Genomic DNA, 19,720 nt, shown 5'->3' with positions numbered 1-19,720 from the left:
CCCCCCCCAACAAGTCTCACATACAAACTGAACTTCGATGGGGCTATTTTTTAGGATGTTCGAATGGCAGGTATTGGGATTGTGATCCGCTACTCTAAGGGCGAAGTGATAGCTACTCTCTCTAAAAAAACCTCTCTGCCCCGTACTATAGAAGATATAGAAGCTTTTGCTTGCCGAAAAGCCACGTCCTTTGCATATGAGGTAGGATTGCGAGACATGGTGATCAATGGGACACTGAAACTATCATCAAACACTTCAGCTCTAAATCGGATTGTCTGGCATCTTTTGGCAATATAGTGGAAGACTCAAAGTGTGCTGCTCTAAATTTCCATTCATGTTCTATTTCTCATGTAAAACGCAATGGCAATGCTGTTGCTGATAAGTTAGCCAAATTGGTAAAACATTCTATTGCCCCTCAAATCTGGCTAGAGAACATCCATAATGATGCTACCTACCTTGTTTGTGTTGACAAAAGTTTTTGTTGAAGTAATAATATTCCTTTCTAATTTCTCAAAAAAAAAAAAAAAAAGCCAATTTAACTAGGCAAGCCCAAATTAAGCTCGAGTCAAGTGAAGGCCCAAAACTCCTTCCTTCCTATTTAGGCCTTCCATGCCACTAAGGGATAGTAGCATTGCTTTCTAACCAGCCCAATTGTATTCGGCTAGTTTCCACCATAAAAATCTATCCCCATGGTCATTCAAGTATTCCTCTTTAGTCTTAAAAAGAGTCCACTTATTATGAATTCTCCCAAACCATCACTCAGAAGTCAGAACCTCTTCTAAAACTCACTTTCACACTTACATTCCTCTACTCAATAAAACCTTTCTAATTTCTATCTACTTTCTATGTTTCTTGGGTATAAGCGTGCATTTGCCAATATCTGAAATTATATTTCAGCTGCGTTTGGCTTTTTTTTGGGGTCCCATGACAATATTCATGAAACCATCAAAATCAGTAAAACGCAAATATCAATGTATTTTTTGGTCTCATAACACTATTTACACATTTAAAAATTATTTTATTACAGTATTTTTAACAATAAGTTTTCAATTTTCAACAAATAAATGATATCCAAATAGACCCTAAATGTTATATTTCGTAAGTTTCTTCTTTCTAGTTTCTAGGTTAAAGTGTCATATTTTGTGAAGAGCATATTTGTGACCTTCCAACATATATACCAGTATTTGGTAAAAGGATTTGTCAGCCATAAGAGCATTAGCATTGGAAAATGCTAATGCTACTCTATTTTACCATTCTAAAAACTAACTTTATCATTATACCATCTTATTTTACAATACCTTCACATCCCAAACTTCTATTTCCCTCTTTTACTTATTAAAATAATATATTTACAAAATAAAATAATATATATCAAAATTTTTTCTTTTCTCAATAAATTCAGAGCCAAACTCAGCAGCAGCAGCAGTAGCAAACGACGTCGCTCTTGAAAGTCGAGCTCAAGCACTTCATTTTGGCGATTCTCGATGACCCGATTGTCAGCCGGGTATTCGGCGAAGCAGGTTTTCGGAGCACCGATATTAAGTTCGCGATTACTCACCCGCCGGTTTCGCGCTTCGCCCGAACCCGATGCCCGCCGGTTTTTCTCTGTAACTTGACCGACCCGGATTTGACACAACGACGTAGCAGTTTCGGGTTTCCGGGTATGGAAGATGAGAATTCGAGAAGAATTGCGGAGGTTTTGGTGGGAAAGAGCGGGAAGAGGAACCTGTTGTTGCTTGGGGTTTGTGCGATGGACGCGCTTCGGAGTTTTACGGAGCGCGTGAAGAATGGAGGAGAAAATGTTTTGCCGAGTGAGTTAAGTGGGTTGAGTGTGATTTGTATAGGGAATGAGATTTCGGAGTTTGTGAATGGAGGTGGGAGTGAAGAGAAGATGGGGTTGAAGTTGAAGGAAGTGGGTGAGCTGCAATGCTTGGATGAGCGAGGAGGGAGAGTTGTGGTCAACTTTGGGGATTTGAAGGCTTTGGTCGAAGACAATGATGATTCGAGTGAGGGTGGTGGTGTGAGTTTTGTGGTGTCGAGGTTGAGCCAGTTGGTGGAGCTTCATGGTGAGAGGTTGTGGTTGATGGGTGCAGCGGGGAGTTCTGAGACTTACTCCAAGTTTTTGCGGAAGTTTCCAAGTATTGAGAAAGGTTGGGATTTGAAGCTCTTGCCCATCTGGGTTCGGCGATGGAGTGGCTGTGCTCTGTGGTGCTGGGTTGCGGGTGGCTGTTGCGAATTGCGTGAAATGGTGCTAGGTTGCAGTTGCTGGGTTCGGCGATGGAGATTGGAGAGACAGAGATGAGAGATGAGAGACAGAGGAGAGAGAGTGAGATAAAATATTATTATTTTTTTACAATACTTGCTACAGTGCAATTCTAAACATAGAATTGCACTGTAGCAATATTGCAAAAAAATTTGCAATACTGCTGTTTAGCATTCACCAATGCAGATGATTTTGGGGCTTAAAATTCTAAATTTCCCTTAGATATGACATTAGCATTCTCCAATGCTAATGCTCTAAGCCCATAAAACTTATAGAATGCAACTAACCGTTCTTAAATGTTAGGCCCAAATTACAAATTGTTCACTTAGCTTTACCAAAAACTCATGCTTAAATTTCAGAATTTATTCATCTTTAATCCTCCTGTTAATGTCTATTAAGTGCCCAAAAATGTAGTCTTAAAAATCCCATCAATTAATTAAAAAGTATTTTTTGAAAAAAAAAAAATGGAGGGGTAATTTACTCAAGAGGAATGCACTGAAATTTCAGAAAAGAAGAAGGAATAAGGACCAAAAATACTAGAACATCAACAACAAAAAAAAAAAGGCCAAATTTTATTATTATTAATTTATTATTATCATTTTTTTTGGCTAATAATTAGCCAAATTTTATTATTTGCATAGATATTTAATATTTTGTGCGAACACATCGCACATACAACATTCACAGCTAAGATTAATCATCATGTTCCCAAAAAGTACAATCAACCAGAGATTTCAATGGCCTTAACATCAGTTTTCTTCACCTCCACCTTAGGAACAGTAACAGTAAGAACCCCATTCTCCATCGCAGCCTTAATCTGATCCATCTTCACATTCTCCGGCAACCTGAAACTCCTCACGAACTTGCCACTGCTCCGCTCGACACGATGCCACGTGTCATTCTTGTCTTCCTTCTCTATCTTCCTCTCTCCACTAATCCGAACCACTCTGTCATCTTCGACCTCGACTTTCACTTCCTCCTTGTTTAGCCCAGGAAGATCGGCCTTCAACACGTGAGCTTCTGGGGTCTCTTTCCAATCAACACGAGTACTGTTAACGAAAGCAGAATTCTCTTTGGAAATTTGGGTTGGGAAATCCTTGAATGGGTCCCATACGTTTAGAGAGAATGGGTCGAAGATATTGCTGCGTTGGCCACTTAAGAAGCTTGGAATCATCGACATTTTTGAACTTTGATGTTATGAATAATTTCAGAGACTCAGATTTTGGCTGAAAATTTTTCGATGGTTGAGGAATTTGATGGGTTGGGTATTTATATGTTGACTAAGAGGATTCTAGTGTAGTCTAGGCGCTGTTTTACTTTGGTGATTTTTGGTTATTTGGAACTTTCTAGGACTATTGAGAACTATTTAGGAGCTACTTTGTGGGCACGTTTATGGGGCCTACTTGAAGCTTGAAGAGACTCATGGCCCATGGTTTAACAAGTCCCTTGTATATTAGGCCTTTATAGCCCAACAATATATACTAGTTTGGCGTGTTCCACATGTGCGATGAGACTCTTTTTTATTGTTTTAAATTTAATATAATTTTTCAATTTTAATTTATCTATTGTTAGTGAGGTTATACGAAATAAATTTTTAAGAAACTAAAATTTAGGATTTGAAAAGGAATAAATTACAAGATTTAGTGTGTGCTAGTTTTTAGGAAAAAAATATATCAAAAGTGCATGAGATATATTCAAATAGAGAGTGTGTTAATTTTTAGGAAAAACAAAGTTTATCGGTAATTTTTTTAAAAATTCTGTTGAATTACAATTTTAAATCTTTTTTTTTTTTTTTTTGTATTTTAAGAATAAAAATTATCTGATTAGATTTGGGGTATTTTTGACATTTTACGAAACTATAATTAACTTTCTAAATCTTCTTAATATATAGAGATGATTATATTTTAGAACTAGTTCTTTATTTATTTTTTTATATAATACAAGATAGAAATTTTATTTTAACTTAATCTAAGTGTATGTGTGTGTGAAGTTTCCTCTCGAGACTTGTATCCCGGTACTCAAGACTTGTACCCCAATGCGCAGTGATATATTTTAGAACTAGTAGCTAGCTTGCAATACGCAAAAAAAATTGTAAATAAATAAAATAAAATAAAATAATATATGATATATATAATTAATTAGGACTTAATTAGAGAATTTGTTAAAAAAAAAAGACTTATTTAAATTGTTATAATTAATTCAGAAAAGATACCATCTAATTTAATGAAAATTTGTTTTAGTGTTATGAACTTGGGTTGGTTTATTGAAAAAGAAAGATCTGATTAGTTTAAATTGATATGTTTTGATATTATTTTGTAACTCTAAAGTTCAAATTAAAAAATAAATATTAAAGAGTATGTGACAATAAGTTAATAATTTTAAATCTCTTAAAAAATTTACTCTTCATTTCTCTCACTAGCAAAATTAAAATTAATAGTATTTTAGACAAAGTCATTACCAAAATTCATTATTCAATATCTAAAATTCAATAGTACAAAGAGAGACAATGACCATCTCATACATGATATTTATCCTTATAATGGTTATTCAAATTTATTTTTAGACTTAAAAATTTTAAAATATGTTATATATATATATATATATATGAAAATAGTTCAATTAGCGTATTAAGTTATGTAAAAAGGCTAGACAAATTTTTTAATACATGTGTCACTTATAAAATATTAACTAACAATACATATTACACTATAGCTATAGCTATCCTAAATTAAAAATGATAAAATCTTATTTAAGATAGAGTATGTCACAATAAATACTAAGTGAATTAGAAATGTACATACAGACAAAAAAATAAAAATAAGAACAAAAAAACAAAAGACAGCAGCCACAGCCGCATGCACATACAAACATAGTGGAGGAGAAGCTTGTGACATGAGCATTTTTGTCCAAATATTTTTGTCCTCATTTTCTCTCCAATTTGGGGATATTGTGTTTTGGTAGACCAGGAAAGAAAACTCTTAAACCCTATCAAAATCTCTTCCCTTTTTTCACTCTTAACCAAACAACCACAAACTTCATTTTCTCTTCTCCATTTTCCATACTTTTTATAATCATTCTAACCAAAAAATGAAACCTAAGAGAGAGAACAGAGAAATATATATATATATATATATATGTGTGTGTGTATATGTAATGTTAAAAATAATATAATACCTAGTTTTCAATTAACTCAACTAGTAAAGTCTTTAATAGTTAAATAAGAAATTTAGAGTTTAATATCCGTTCACATAAAAAATCGATTAATGTCTTGATTTGATGATAACATGAAGAAAGAGAAATATACACGTATTTGCTCCATGTGAAGGCCCAAACTCCTTCCTTCCTATGTGGGCCTGCTGATCTTCTTCCATGCCAACAAGGGATAGACTTATTTCTTTCCTTCCAACCCAATTGTTTTTGGATAGTTTCCACCACAAAATTGTATCCCCACGGCCATTCAAGTATATTGCTCTTGAGCCTTAAAAATAGCCCACATATTTTGAGTACTCTCAAACTTTCACTCAGAACCTCTTCTAGTTCTAAAGCTCATTTCCACTCTTACGTTCCTTTACTCAATAAAACCTTTCTATCTACTTTCTATGTTTTTGGTGGGTATAAAAGTTATATTTTGTAGAGTTTCTTCTTTCTGGGTTAAAATGTCATATTTTTTGTGAAGTGCATGTTTGTGGGCTTCCAACTTGGTAGTAAGGTTTTTCAGACATAAGGCCCATAACACTGTAGGCTGGGAAGCTCAACAAAAAATATATGAACCCAGAATGCAAGCAACCGTTGTGAATTTTTGGGCTAAATTACAAATTGTACCTTCTAAATTTAAATAAAACTCAATTCAATGCTAAAATTTCAAATTCATTCAATGCAGTCCTCAAACTTTTAATTTTATTCAACCTTTAATCCTCCTATCGAAAATGTCTACAAAAATGCAGTCTTAAAAATCCATTTAAGAGGATTTCACAACAGAAGGAGGAAATAAGGACCAAAAATACTTGAACATCAACAAAATTAGCCAAAAAGTATTATTTGCATAGATATTTTAAGCGAACACTTCGCACACACAACATTCACAGCTGAGATTAATCATGTTTCTCAAGGCACATACACACAGACACACTTTTCCATTCCATGAAGCTAATAGAACGTGACCCACAAACAAAATCAACCAGAGATTTCAATGGCCTTGACATCAGGTTTCTTCACCTCCACTTTAGGAACAGTAACAGCGAGAACCCCATTCTCCATAGCAGCCTTGATCTGATCCATCTTCACATTCTCCGGCAACCTGAAACTCCTCACGAACTTGCCACTGCTCCGCTCCACACGATGCCACGTGTCATTCTTGTCTTCCTTCTCTATCTTCCTCTCTCCACTAATCCGAACCACTCTGTCATCTTCGACCTCGACTTTCACTTCCTCCTTGTTTAGCCCAGGAAGATCGGCCTTCAACACGTGAGCTTCTGGGGTCTCTTTCCAATCAATACGAGTGTTAACGAAAGCAGAATTCTCTTTGGAAATTTGGGTTGGGAAATCCTTGAATGGGTCCCATACGTTTAGAGAAAATGGGTCGAAGATATTGCTGCGTTGGCCACCGAAGAAGCTTGGAATCATCGACATTTTTGAACTTTGATGTTGTTGTGAAAAACTTCAGAGACTCAGATTTTTGCTGAATTTTTTTCGATGGTTGAAGGATTTGATGGGTTGGGAATTTATAAAGATGATTAGGAGGATTCTAGTGTAGTCTAGGCCAGTTTTCTGTTTTGAGATTTTTGGGTTCTTTGGAACTTTCTAGGACTATTGAGACCCATGTAGGAGCTATTTTGTGGGCACGTTTATAGGACCTAATTGAAGCTTGAAGAGGCTCATGGCCCATGGTTTAACAAGTCCCTTGAATATCTGGCCTTTATAGCCCGACAATATAATCATATATTGTAGAACTAGTAGCTACCCTGAATTACGCGGAAAAAAATTGTAAAAAAAAAGAAAGAAAGAAAATTTGATATATATTTAATTAATTATATAATTTGTGAAAAATGACTTATTTAATTAATTAATAAAAGATAACATCTAATATAATGAAAATTTGTTTAGTGTTATGAACTTGGGTTGCTTTATTTAAAAAAAAAATGATCTGATTTGTTCAAATTGATATGTTATTGTTGGGAATAATACACAAAGTAATAAAGGAAGAATAAAAATAACACAAAAGACAAACAGAAATAGATAACTTGGAAGCACAAAATTGTTATCTTTAGACAATATTTGCCCCTACACTGTTATTGTTAAAAAATTCTAGCAAATTTGTCCCATAGGATACAACCAAGATGTTGGGTTCTACAAATAGTAATTCTAAAGAATAACCACAGATTTTCTTGTGTTTCTCTCTAACTTACCATTCTAGAGAATAAGCTTTTATTTATACCCATAAGGTTATATTTCATCAAAAGGCACGTATGGAGAGTTAAAATATTTCATAAAATCCTTCACAATGCTTGAAACCTCTTCAAACAATCAAAACAATTACCAGAAAATTCTGTAGAAAACTCCGTTTTTACGAGTTTCGATCGGTCGAGAGTTCCTTTCGATTGAACAGGAATCGAGCATCGATTGAAATAAGCAGAGACTCCAGGATAAATTTTCTTACCATTTCGATTGATCGAGCAAAAGTTTCGATCGATTGAAAATACTGAATTTCAAATTTTCATTTAGAAAATTCCAAAACTAGAATTTTTTACTTTATCGACTTTATGAAACAATACTCTCTAAACTCAAATATCATTATTACAACTTATCTATGTATATACTTGTATATACAATAGTAAAACATTATTTCGTAAATCTAAAATTCAAATTTAAAAATAGATATTAGAGTTGAGCATGTGACAATAAGTTAACAATTTTAAATCTCTCAAAAAATTTACTCTAACTTTTTCTCTCTATTAAAATTAAAAGTAGAATTAATAATTTTCCAAACAATATCATTGCCGAAATTCATTGTTCAATACCTGAAGTTCAATAGTACAAAGAAAGACAATAACCATCTCATACATGATATTTATTTTTATACTTATTGATGATGCTGAAATCGTCAGTAGTTAGTTTCATCTAGATGGTTCCCAACACAAGCTCGTCTAAGATCCTGCAAGAGGTTGCAAATAGGAAATTCTCCCAAGTGGTCACCGATGTGGTGCCAGTCACAAAGTCTCTAATGACAAAGTTATAAAATAAAGTGTTGGAGTTAATTAGAGAATTGAGAGAACTCGTAATAAGAGTGAATATTGTATCTACCTTGCCTTGAGCTTGGTTGAGCCTATAAATAGGCTCTTCTTCTCACTAGTTGTTGGGCCTCTTTAACGGTGGTTTGAATGCCTTCTTCGTAACGTCTCAGGCTTGCTTAATGTAGCCTTAATGGAGGCTACAACGGTCTCTTCGTCGATACATAACTGTCAGGGCATTGAATGGTGTCTTTATGACGTTCTTCTTTGTTCAAGTTGGCTCGTCTGGACGAATGTAATTATTTGGTCTATCACTTATTATTCAAATTTATTTTTATACAAAATGACCAATTGAAGTGCATTCACAACTTCACAAGATAAGTGAATAGGGATGCCTCGTCAAAGTTTCAAACCCTTAATTATTACTTTCACATAATGAAATGGATAAGGTTAACTTGGATAAGTGCTAGTGCTTACTAGGATAATCTTCACCTGATTAAGATTTAGAGGGCTATTTTCCAATGTAGTGACTAATAGGTGCACTCCATCTACCGAGGATAAGTGTTACTCTAAAGTTGTAAGATGAGAAAAAAGAAAAGGGTTAGGCAAGAAGAGTCAATTGGAACTACAAAGAACTGTCCTCTTGAATCGAACATAATTTAACTTGCCGAGCCTAAATTAAGCTCAAGTCGTGTGAAGGTCCAAAACTCCTTCCTTCCTATTTGGGCCTAGTGATCTTCTTCCATGCCACTAAGGGGTAGTAACATTGCTTTCCAACCAGCCCAATTTTTTCTGGATAGTTTCCACCACAAAATTGTATCCCCATTCAAGTATTCCTCTTTAGCTTTAAAAATGGCCCACTTATTTTGAGTACTTTTAAACCATCACTTAGAAGCTATTTTGAAGCTCACTTCATATAACAACCCAAGGAAAAACACTAACCACATCTGCGCTATACCTCAAAAGGACTAGTTACAATTGAGGCTCCTTGTAGTTGTTAATAAAGCCCAGATCTACTCAGTAAATACCAGATGTAGGACTCATCACACACCCACACACATCACACAATCAATTAAATTAGGGCATCATACTTCCACTCTTACATTCCTCTGTTCAATAAGACCTTTCTATCTACTTTTTATGTTTTTGATGGGTGTAAGGGTCTGTTTGGTTGGGTGAAACAAGAAAGATAGAAAATTGAGGATAGAAAATTTAAGAGAAAACTAATTTTATGGGTGTTTGATTGGAGAAAAGGGGAGGATGGAAAATTAGTGGGCTTAGGTGTTTTTCCCTTGGCCTACCAAAATTCTATCTCTCTAATTTATCTGCGTTATACCTCAAAAGAACTAGTCATAGTTGAGGCTCCTTGTAGTTGTTAATAAAGCCTAGATCTACTCAGTAAATACCAGATGTGGGACTCATCACACACCCACACACATCACACAATCAGTTAAATTAGGGCATCATACTTCCACTCTTACATTTCTCTGTTCAATAAGACCTTTCTATCTACTTTTTATGTTTTTGATGGGTGTAAGGGTCTGTTTGGTTGGGTGAAACAAGGAAGATAGAAAATTGAGGATAGAAAAGTTGAGAGAAAACTAATTTTATGGGTGTTTGATTGGAGAAAAGGGGAGGATGGAAAATTAGTGGGCTTAGGTGTTTTTCCCTTGGCCCACCAAAATTCTAACTCCCTAATTTAAGGAGAAAATAGAGAAAAGAGGAATAGTTGCAGACAATAACTGAACTCTCTCTTTTCCTCTTACGTGTTAGCACCTGTTAGATTTTTTTGCAATATTTTTCTGTAAGTTTTTTTTTTTTTTTTTCCTCGGGTTTAACTGTATGTGAATATTTTGTTTTTTACTTTTTACTTTTTTTCCTTGGCATGATTTTTTTTTTAAAATAAATTTTGGTGATTTTTTTTGTTGGTTTTTTTTCCACTTTTTTGTTTTAATTGGACATCATTTTTTAATAAGAGCTTATGAATAAATTTATAAAAATTCATTTTTTCTATCCTTCTACTTTTTCACTCCCAACCAAATACAAATGAGTCTTTTTCACTGCCAACCAAACACAAATAAGGAAAACTAAAATATTTTCTATCATCCAAGTTTTTCATCTCTTTTTCATTTTCTATCCTCTCGCATACTTTAATATTGTACTGCATAAAATTCCTTCTTTAACCACATTGTCTACTGACTATTTAAAAAGAGAGCTCAATCTATTTTTCAAAAAAAAAAAAAAAAAAAAGAATCGCTCAATCTACAATATTTAATCTACAGTGCTTTTGGTTTAGTCAATTTTTGTTTTTTGTGGAGCCGCTTTTGATTTAGTCAATTTTTGTTTTTTGTGGAGCCAAAACGGTTTGTTTGGCTGAAATGTGAAAACCAAATAAAAAAGAAAGGCGTAAATACACTTTTAGTCCCTACATTTTGCACTTTTTCCATTTTTGTCCATACATTTTATTTTTACCACTTTTAGTCTCTAAACCAATTAACGCATGACATTTAAATCCTTACCGTCAGCTAACTAACGGGAAAAGCTGAGGTGGCAAACGGAACACCCTATTAGCTGACGTGACGCTGATGTGGCACTGATGTGGTGATTAAAATATTATTTGGTATTTTTATATGCCACGTTAGCATTTTATTTTTTTATAAAAAAGCCATGTTAGACAATTTAAACCAAAAAAGAAAATAAATTAAAAAACAAAACTTAAAATTTCTATCTCTAAATTTCTCTATAGTTTGATTGATTTCTATCTCTCTTTTTCTTTTGTTTATTATACTGAGGTACTGATTTCACAAAACTGGCAGTGAGCATTTTACATGTTTGATGAAAGCTTTGACTCAAGCGCCAAAACCCAATTCTTTGAAATTTCAGTGGGTTTTTCATTCTTGTTTTAGATATCTTTCTTTAATCCGTGTTGGTAAATTTTGTCATTCAATTTCACTTCCTTCTAGCTTCGTCGTGGTTCCATTGCTAATCTGTGAAGAAATAGTAGAGTAATATGAACCATCGGTTGGTTCATATTTATAGCCCAAAGATTTTGGTACACAGTTTGCAATTCTTGATTAACCCAGGGAATCCTCCAAATCAAAAGCCCAAACCTTATGACAACACCCTAGTCCTATATATGTTTCACAAAATTCCCCAGAGAACACAAAGGAAAAGATCTTCATAAATATCTCTAAGATGTCAATGGTGTACTTCTTCTTTCTCTCCTCAAATTATTGTTATAAGGTGTATTTCTTTTCCTATCCTATATTTCTTTCTTGCTCATCTCTTTGTTTAAGAAGTGAAAAAGTTTCTCACTTTTGGTGTTAACACAATTAAAGGTGCAATGAAACAACATGCCTCAAAGCACATATTTGTTAAAGTAGGAGGCTTTGTTCCTCGAGCTATGGAAATGGTGGAAAATTAGATGAAACTCAAATGCGATTGACACTAGAGACAGCGTGATCGACCATTATTCATACTGCACGGAATCAAATCTCATGCTGAGTTGTGTGAGCTCTAATATTAATTCCTTAAAATTTTGGTATTTGATATTTCAAGTTTTTATTTTTATAGTGAGTCCGAATGTTTGACTTAAATTATTTTATCTTAGAAAAATAGATGTGTATACAATAAAATAAGCTAATACACATCTATTTTTCTAAGATTAAATAATTTAATGAGCTTCCTTTTTGGTATCAATATATCTTATTACTTATTAAAAAAAAGCTTATTTTATTGCTAATGAGCTAATTTTTTTGTCTTGCATGAATTTTTAGATGAGTTTGTGGTCATGTTTAGGGAGAAAAATTGTGCCCAATTATGTAGCTACACATATGGTAATTGTTCTTGATTTTACCCATTTGAAAATTATGTATTTTTATACAAACCCCATGGTTTTGGGATTAGAGATTTTATAAGTTTACCAATATGTAGAGAAAATTGCATGACTTTTATATAACTTGAAGTGAAAAGGCCCTATGATGTCTAATGTGATATGGAATGGTTATATATTTCTTATGATTTAAAGAATTAATTAACGTTTAATGTTCCTTTATTATTATTTTTACCATCCAAGCCGAAAGAAAATAGGGGCAAAAAAAAAAAAAAAAAAAAAAAAAAAAAAACTAGAATCAGCAGCTTTTACCATGTTTAAACCATCTTTGCTGACATTATTCCACCAAGAAATGGATGACGTGGTATTCCTTATCAACTAATTATTCTATCTCATTCTATTATTTGGAGAACACTCTATATAATCATATCTCTTTGTGTTTGGATTTATAATCCATGTGAATGTTTTTTCTAGCAATATTGGGACTTAAATGATGCAGACCACTTGGAAACTAGCTTTTAGAGAATAAATTAGTTTGGAGCTTCCATCTATGCCACCCTTATAAATTTTTAATTCAACCCTTAAATCACATATCAAGATTGATGAACTATAAAAATACTGCAACATACGTGTTTGAATGCTTTAGGTAATGTTTAACGAACAAAAAAATTTGACCCTCATTATCTATTCAAATGGAAAGAAGAACAAAAAAGGATAAAGCAAAAAATGCATTTTGATCCCTTGAGTTGAGTTTATTCATTTTGAATTCTATCAAGAGATGCACTACCAAATTTCCAATTTCTTTGGAGCTACTAACACTACCAAAGCTCTTGCTTGCTATAGGAAAATACTCAATTGTGTCATTTCTTTTTTATTCATTTCTGAATAGTTGAGTGCTATTTGTTGCTACTCTGAAATCCCTTCAAGGATTTGTTTCTCATTATACTGGAGACTTAGGGTGAGTTTGGTTAAGCTTTTTGAAAAAGTGTTTTTTTGATAAAAGTGGAGTTTTCAAAAAGTGCATAATAAAAAAGTGTTTTTTCAAAAAGCTGAGTGTTTGGTAAAAGCTGTTAAAAAATGCTTTTTGAAAAAACTGAGTGTTTGGCTAGTACTTATAAAAGTGACAGTTTGAAGGATAAATTACCAAAAAAGACAATGTATATATAAGAGAGTTTATTTCATACTTAAATCAACTACTTCATATACTTACTAAATAATAATAATAAATATATTATTGGTATTATTTTAATAATGTTTGGGCAATTTTTCTTTTTTAGTGTCATAATTATTTGTTATTACCATTAATGACTTCTTATCAATATTAATTAAATCTAAATAATTTTCATCATCATGAAGCACAAAATGAAAATGTAAAAAGATGATAAAATACACACCAATAATCCAAGTTTAAATTGTACTACATAAAAATGTAAAAAGATATAAAATACATATCAATAACCCAAGTTTAAATTGTACAACATAAAAATGTAAAAAGATGATAAAATACATACCAATAACCCAAGTTTAAATTGTACTACATGATATTATAAAAAAAAAAGAAAAGACAACTACTAATTATTATCCCCCTAAATGGAATTAGCAATGGAATCATGAAGAACCACCATCGTAGGGTCTGTTAAAGATCTTGAGTTCTACTCATAACTGCTACCTGCTTCACTATTAATGTTCTCTTCTAGAAATTGAATCCCGATTCTATCAGCTACTTCAGTTGTTGCAACATCCGTAAACATTATATCAAGTTGTTCTAGATTCTGTGGACCTTTTTGCTGAAATTTTGTAGCTTTGGGTATGTCCTACAAAATGTAATTGTCATTTCACTCATATTACAATAATATAAAAAAACTATCTCCAACTAACTACATATTAATAAAATACTCAACTCACCTTCAACTTCCGGTCCCACCAATCATCACTAGCATCAATTGTTCCCTTCATTGCATTCCAACTTAAACCTGTGTCATGACTCTTCAATTGTTCCCACACTCTCCAATCAACTTTTAATACATTCCACCTACTTTTTAATTGATCCTTATCATAGTTTAGACCGGTCTCATCACAAAATTTGGTCACCAAAATGGTCCAAACTTTGGGACTAAAGGCAGCACCTTTTGTTCTATTCTCGGCTTCAATCTGTTCCACACAAAGGTTACAAAAAGTAGTTGTCCAACTTGGATCTCCCCATAATGCTCTACCCTTTTTTGCCTCGGATTTGAAAGTGGTGTTTTTACGCATCTATAGAGTTAAGCAACCATAAGAAATGCAAAACATAGAATTCATAATATTCCAATCTAGTGAACTAGTTACAAACATGATCTAATAAATCCACAATCTAGTGAACTAGCAACCATAATGTTACAACCATAATGTTCCAATCTAGTGAACTAGCATCCACAATCTAGTGAACTAGCAACAATCTAGTGAACTAGTTACAAACATGATCTAATCCGGGAAAAAAAAAACGTATTTTTTATTAGTTTATTTCCTTGAACTTACGGCTTTTTTTGAATTCGATTAGGATTTCACGACTCTCTAGAGTTAGCTAACCGTTAGCGATCAACATGTCAAAGATGGCGTCTACCTTGCTTTCATCGAAATTTCCGACTTTAGAGAGTCGTTCTTTTGTGTAGGGGCGTTGGGCTTTTCTTGTCCAGCGACTTTTATCGCCATTGATTCTTTCTTTTTAGTTTTAGAAGACTCGCCCCTTCTGATCTACGACCACCCTTTAATAAGGCCAACATTTCCAAGATCAGTTCGGATACCCGGCTGCGCTTCTCATCTAGAAAACTTAAGGCTATTGATTCGGCTTAAAGTAGGGAATTCCTTTGCTGCTGGCACATTAATGCTGATTATGAACACATTAGGTCTATATCGTGTAAATGGCTTCCAAGAACATAAGGTACTTGGCTGAACAACTCAGATGAATCTTTAAAAAATGGGTTAGGTGGTTCGGGTGGCTTAATCCGCGATTACAGAGGAGTACCCTTAGTGGTCGACGCTAGGGCGAGGGAACCTTCTATGGTTATCTTTCATGAGCTTGAGGCTTACGCCCCCGAACCATCCACTGCCCGGGCCCCCGTAAGGGAGGAGGCACCCGAAGTCTCATCTTCGACCCCAACCTGGGGTTAGTCGCAGCAAAGGGAAACCGGGGCTTCCCAACCAGCCTAAGCTCCAAATCTGACATCGGAAGGAGGGGAGGCTCCCTTTCAGCCAACCGACACGCCCCCAGTTGCGGGTCCATCCCAAGCCAGAGGGGACCCCACTCATGCCCCATTAAGGGTGCCCCCTTCTTTGGGTGACGTTGCTTTGGAACTAGAGGCCTACTTCAAATGTGTTACAATCTGAAGTTTTACACTTAAGGGAAGAAATGTTCTTGGTGGATGCAGGACTTGGGACCCCCAGAATTTGTATGCAAGATGAGCTTACGGTCGTCCCGAGGCAGTAGGATGTATGGTATAGGGCTAAGCCTCTCCTAGTTTGATTATTATTCTTGATTTTATTATTTGGTGGGACACTAACCCATGGGAATGATTGATTGGAGAATGGGGAATTAGCAGAACGACTCGCCTTCTTCCTTCCCATTGTTAGTCCAAAGGAATAGTTTTTTAGGAAGTGTTATAATAAACGAGATATTTCGCAATTGACATGATTCATAATATTCCAATCTAGTGAACTAGCAACCATAATCTAGTGGTTTTACCCATTTATAGGCATGCGTGTGTTGTTGCATGGTGAGGTGCGGTAGGGTGTGCGTGGGTTGCTGATGTGGGGTGCGTCTGTTGCTGATGGGGCATGCATGTGCATGCGTATACAATCAATTTCCCATAATGCTTCTCTGTTTTCTACAAAGTATGGAGGATGCATAGCTAGAAACTATGTAAAAAAGTAAAGTTTGTGCATGTTACCATAATGGTAAGGTCAATTAAAGACTTCTCTGTAATGTTTAAGCAGCAAACATTATGTGTATTTGCTTCAAAATTAAAGAAGATTTGTATGAGAATAAGGCAAAAAGTATTCAATACCATTTCAACATCAGCATGCACAAGTGATAAAATAAACAAAAGACCTATACCTAGCCTCTCCCATTTACCATTTGGAGATGAATGAGAGAGAGTTTGTGCGTGTTACCATAATGGTAAGGCCAATTAAGTATAGCACACATCTACTCTGTTTAGTGTTCCTCATAGCTATATGTAAGAAATCAAGTCAACAAAAATGGATAAGACGAAATATAACTCAAGATAGGTGATGGTGGAAGGCAACAGAGAGAGAATTTAAGTATTCTTTTGGAAGTAGATGTCGGCAAAATATTCACAAGTACTCTATTGTATTTAAACATGTAGATCGTATGTACAAGTCATACATCCCCAAAATGAAAAACTGCTCTATTGTATTTAAACCCAACTGAAATACCCAACATTTGTACTGCCCTACAGGAACTAAAATACCCAATTCCAATTCCGAAGATGTGAAACCTGAAACGAAAACTAAAATACCCAATTCCAAAGAAGGCCCAAATCATGCTAAACTTAAAAAATCAGATCTTAATCCAAAGTGACTTGAACAGAGAAAGGGGGGTTGGAACTAAAATACCCAATTCCGATTTTTTGTCAAATATTGCATAACTTAGAAAGACAGAGCATCCACAAAATAAAAGAAAATTACAAAGCATGTACCCGCAATTTTTTTTCAGTACCCGGCAAGAGAACAAATAGATCTTTAGCAAGAACAAAGCATGCAAGATCTGGAAAAAAAAAATTTTGATAGGTAAAAAAAAAAAAAAAATTCAGATCAGTGTTGGTACTTGGTGGTTTTTGGTAGCAGATCAGTGTTGCTTGGTGTTTTATTGATCAAAACTCTACCTTCAAGATGTATTTCTCAGATCAGATTAGACAAATAAAATTAAAAAAAAAAAAAAAAAAACAGAGGAATGCACGTTGAAGAAGGCGAAGAAAGAAGAAGAAGAGGAAGAAGATTCAACGGATGACAAAAGAAAAGAGAGACTTTTACCACGGAGAGGCTTGTAGTAGCACAGAGAGGGCAAAGCTGAGAGAAGAGATGAGAGGCGTGAGTGAGCTTCAGGGCAAAGGGCAGAGCAGAGAGATGAGATGAAAGGAATGAGGAACAGGCGTGAGAACTAAGGACATGAGCATGATTTATTGAAGGGTAATTTGGTAATTGCCCAAGATCGTCCAACGGATATATGACAACGCGCACAGACTTTTGGCAAAATGGACCTGAAGAGCTCGTTTCATTCCTTGCGCGTTCTCTTCACAAGTATAAAACGCAATTTTTTCCAAAAAGTTGCGTTTTATACTAACCAAACGGACTTTTTGGGCTGGCTATTTTCAAAACGGGCTTTTTGGGCTGAAAAAGTTGAAACAAATGGGCACTTAGTTGATTTAATTGCATGAGTTCCTTTGATAAGTGCGCCACTATAGATGATGTATTGACCATTTAATAATGGAGAGTTGCAAACAATATATAATATATAAAATCTTTTTAATGTGAGAGGATTATGTGTTTCCTATTCTGCTAACTTGTTATCTCATTTGTTTATCATCTTGTGATTTTCTTCAACTATTTTTGTTTCTTTAGATCACAAGCTAGACCAAACTAATGAGCCATAATGGATTGAGAAATGCTGGTGAATTTGTTATGTGGGCTGGTAGGCTCATCATACATTAATTTTCAAGATTTTTGGTGATTTAGTAAGTTGCATGTGTCTTGGTGATTAAAATTATACCACACCAACTAGGAGAGTTGGAGGAGTTCTTTCTTTCTTGTGCATTTAGAGATAGACTCTCGATGTAATATGTTGCTGCTGATCCAAAATTTTAGGTGCGGGTGATTCCTAACATTGACTTTTGATGCTTACTATGTAAAGGAAGTTTTACTTTGTTACTACGGTAAATGGTGATTCAAATGAAAACTTAAGATCACCTTTATTTAAATATTATTATTAAGAAGAAAAACAAATGAAGTCGCTGATATTGTTATGCCTACATTGTAATTATCTTCGTGTGTACTAGAATAATTATAGGTACTAATAATCTTTTTTAATTTGAAAATGTACAAAATTTATACTAGCCTTTCTCAATGTACCTAAATATGTGAATTAGCTTTCTGCTAGAGGAATATTGTTTATTGACACCTGTCAATAGTAGTACAAGTCCCTCTTTAAGAGAGCTTTGGTTGATACATTTAGTCTGGTTAAGAGTGCCCCTTTCATGCTTCTCATTTTCAATTTTTTTTTTGGTGAATAATTAGCTATTGACATCCTTATAAAACTTGCAGGAGGAAAAGATTGATGCTTCCCTTGAGGTTCTTATCTTATTCTTGCTAATGATGAATTGTGGGATGTTGTCACATATGAGGTTTGTCATGCTTTCTGATTCTGTAATTATTATTGTTGTTGTTGTTTTTAAGTTTTCCAGTCTTATTGAGATCCTTGTGTATTGCGAAAGGCCAAAAGTGGTTATTGTGTCTTGATTCAAAAAACTGTTCATTGCAGTCATTACTAACACAATGGAGATTAATCTAGCATTTTTATCATTTACAGGGAAAAAAAAATGTTATTTCTTATTTTTATCAATTTTTGAATGGGTGTCAAGTGTTTGCTTGACTTTTGAATTAATCAAACATGCTATTACTCTTAACCTTTAAAGCTTCAACTCTCTAATTCTTTCCCCCTTTCTAGGTTGTCGCTTTGGTTAAAACCAATCTAGGAGCTAGAACAGGTAGCAAAGAGGTTGATGTATGAAGCATACCAAAGAGGTTGTGCAGGATCAAGGAGATTCCTCTCACATTAAATGTGGAAGCACCCTTCGTTGGCTTGATACTAAGGTTTGGTATTCTACAAGAGTGGAAGATGAAGTGCAATAAAATCAAGTGGTTCACAATGATAGAAAATCATAGTGTTGTGCTATTGAAGGTTAGAGATGTAAACAAACTCATTAGAATGTGAATGTGTACTACATACTATCACCTTCTAGCATAGAGCTCTATCTAAAAGCTTAGTTTCTACAGTGGTTGAATTTAGGTAGAAAAACATGCCTTGTTTTTTGATTTTGTAAAGAACCATTGGCTAAAGTCAACTATGATGACAAGGTAGACATAATGCTTGGTAGTGGATGTGTCTAACTATATTTGGTAGTTAGACAATACTCCTGGTTACATTTTTATTTCATATTATACTTATAAATTTATATATATATATATATATATATATATTTGGTAGTGATACTTTGTCAAAGTGTTTTAAATTTCATCAATGATCAGCTAGAATCTTGTTTTCTTCTTCTTTTATGGGGTCTTCTGGATTTACAACATAGATTATTATGGGATTTTAAGGGCTTATTTTTACTAAATGTATTGCTA

The 19,720-nt window shown here is 34.2% G+C and overlaps 3 protein-coding genes across 3 annotated transcripts; all 3 read right to left on the bottom strand.

Annotated features, from left to right (window-relative positions):
- Positions 1–2,817: 2,817 nt before the first annotated feature.
- LOC126706589 (17.5 kDa class I heat shock protein-like) lies at positions 2,818–3,568 on the bottom strand. Its single transcript, XM_050406126.1, has one exon. It carries the CDS (start codon positions 3,441–3,443, stop codon positions 2,985–2,987), a length of 459 nt encoding a protein of 152 aa, XP_050262083.1. The 5' UTR covers positions 3,444–3,568; the 3' UTR covers positions 2,818–2,984.
- A 2,715-nt stretch (positions 3,569–6,283) lies between these two features.
- On the bottom strand, positions 6,284–7,049 carry LOC126706592 (17.5 kDa class I heat shock protein-like). Its single transcript, XM_050406128.1, has one exon. It carries the CDS (start codon positions 6,890–6,892, stop codon positions 6,437–6,439), a length of 456 nt encoding a protein of 151 aa, XP_050262085.1. The 5' UTR covers positions 6,893–7,049; the 3' UTR covers positions 6,284–6,436.
- A 6,925-nt stretch (positions 7,050–13,974) lies between these two features.
- LOC126705094 (L10-interacting MYB domain-containing protein-like) lies at positions 13,975–15,922 on the bottom strand. Its single transcript, XM_050404044.1, has 3 exons — positions 15,860–15,922; positions 14,228–14,575; positions 13,975–14,136 (listed from the first exon to the last, which is right to left on the bottom strand). Exons 1-3 carry the CDS (start codon positions 15,920–15,922, stop codon positions 13,975–13,977), a joined length of 573 nt encoding a protein of 190 aa, XP_050260001.1.
- Positions 15,923–19,720: the final 3,798 nt, after the last annotated feature.

The sequence above is a fragment of the Quercus robur genome, chromosome 11 (genome assembly GCF_932294415.1).
Source record: "Quercus robur chromosome 11, dhQueRobu3.1, whole genome shotgun sequence".
In the NCBI taxonomy this organism is placed as follows: Eukaryota; Viridiplantae; Streptophyta; class Magnoliopsida; order Fagales; family Fagaceae; genus Quercus; species Quercus robur.
The sequence above is the reverse complement of the archived record's forward strand: the minus strand, read 5'-3'. Positions and strand labels throughout refer to the sequence as shown.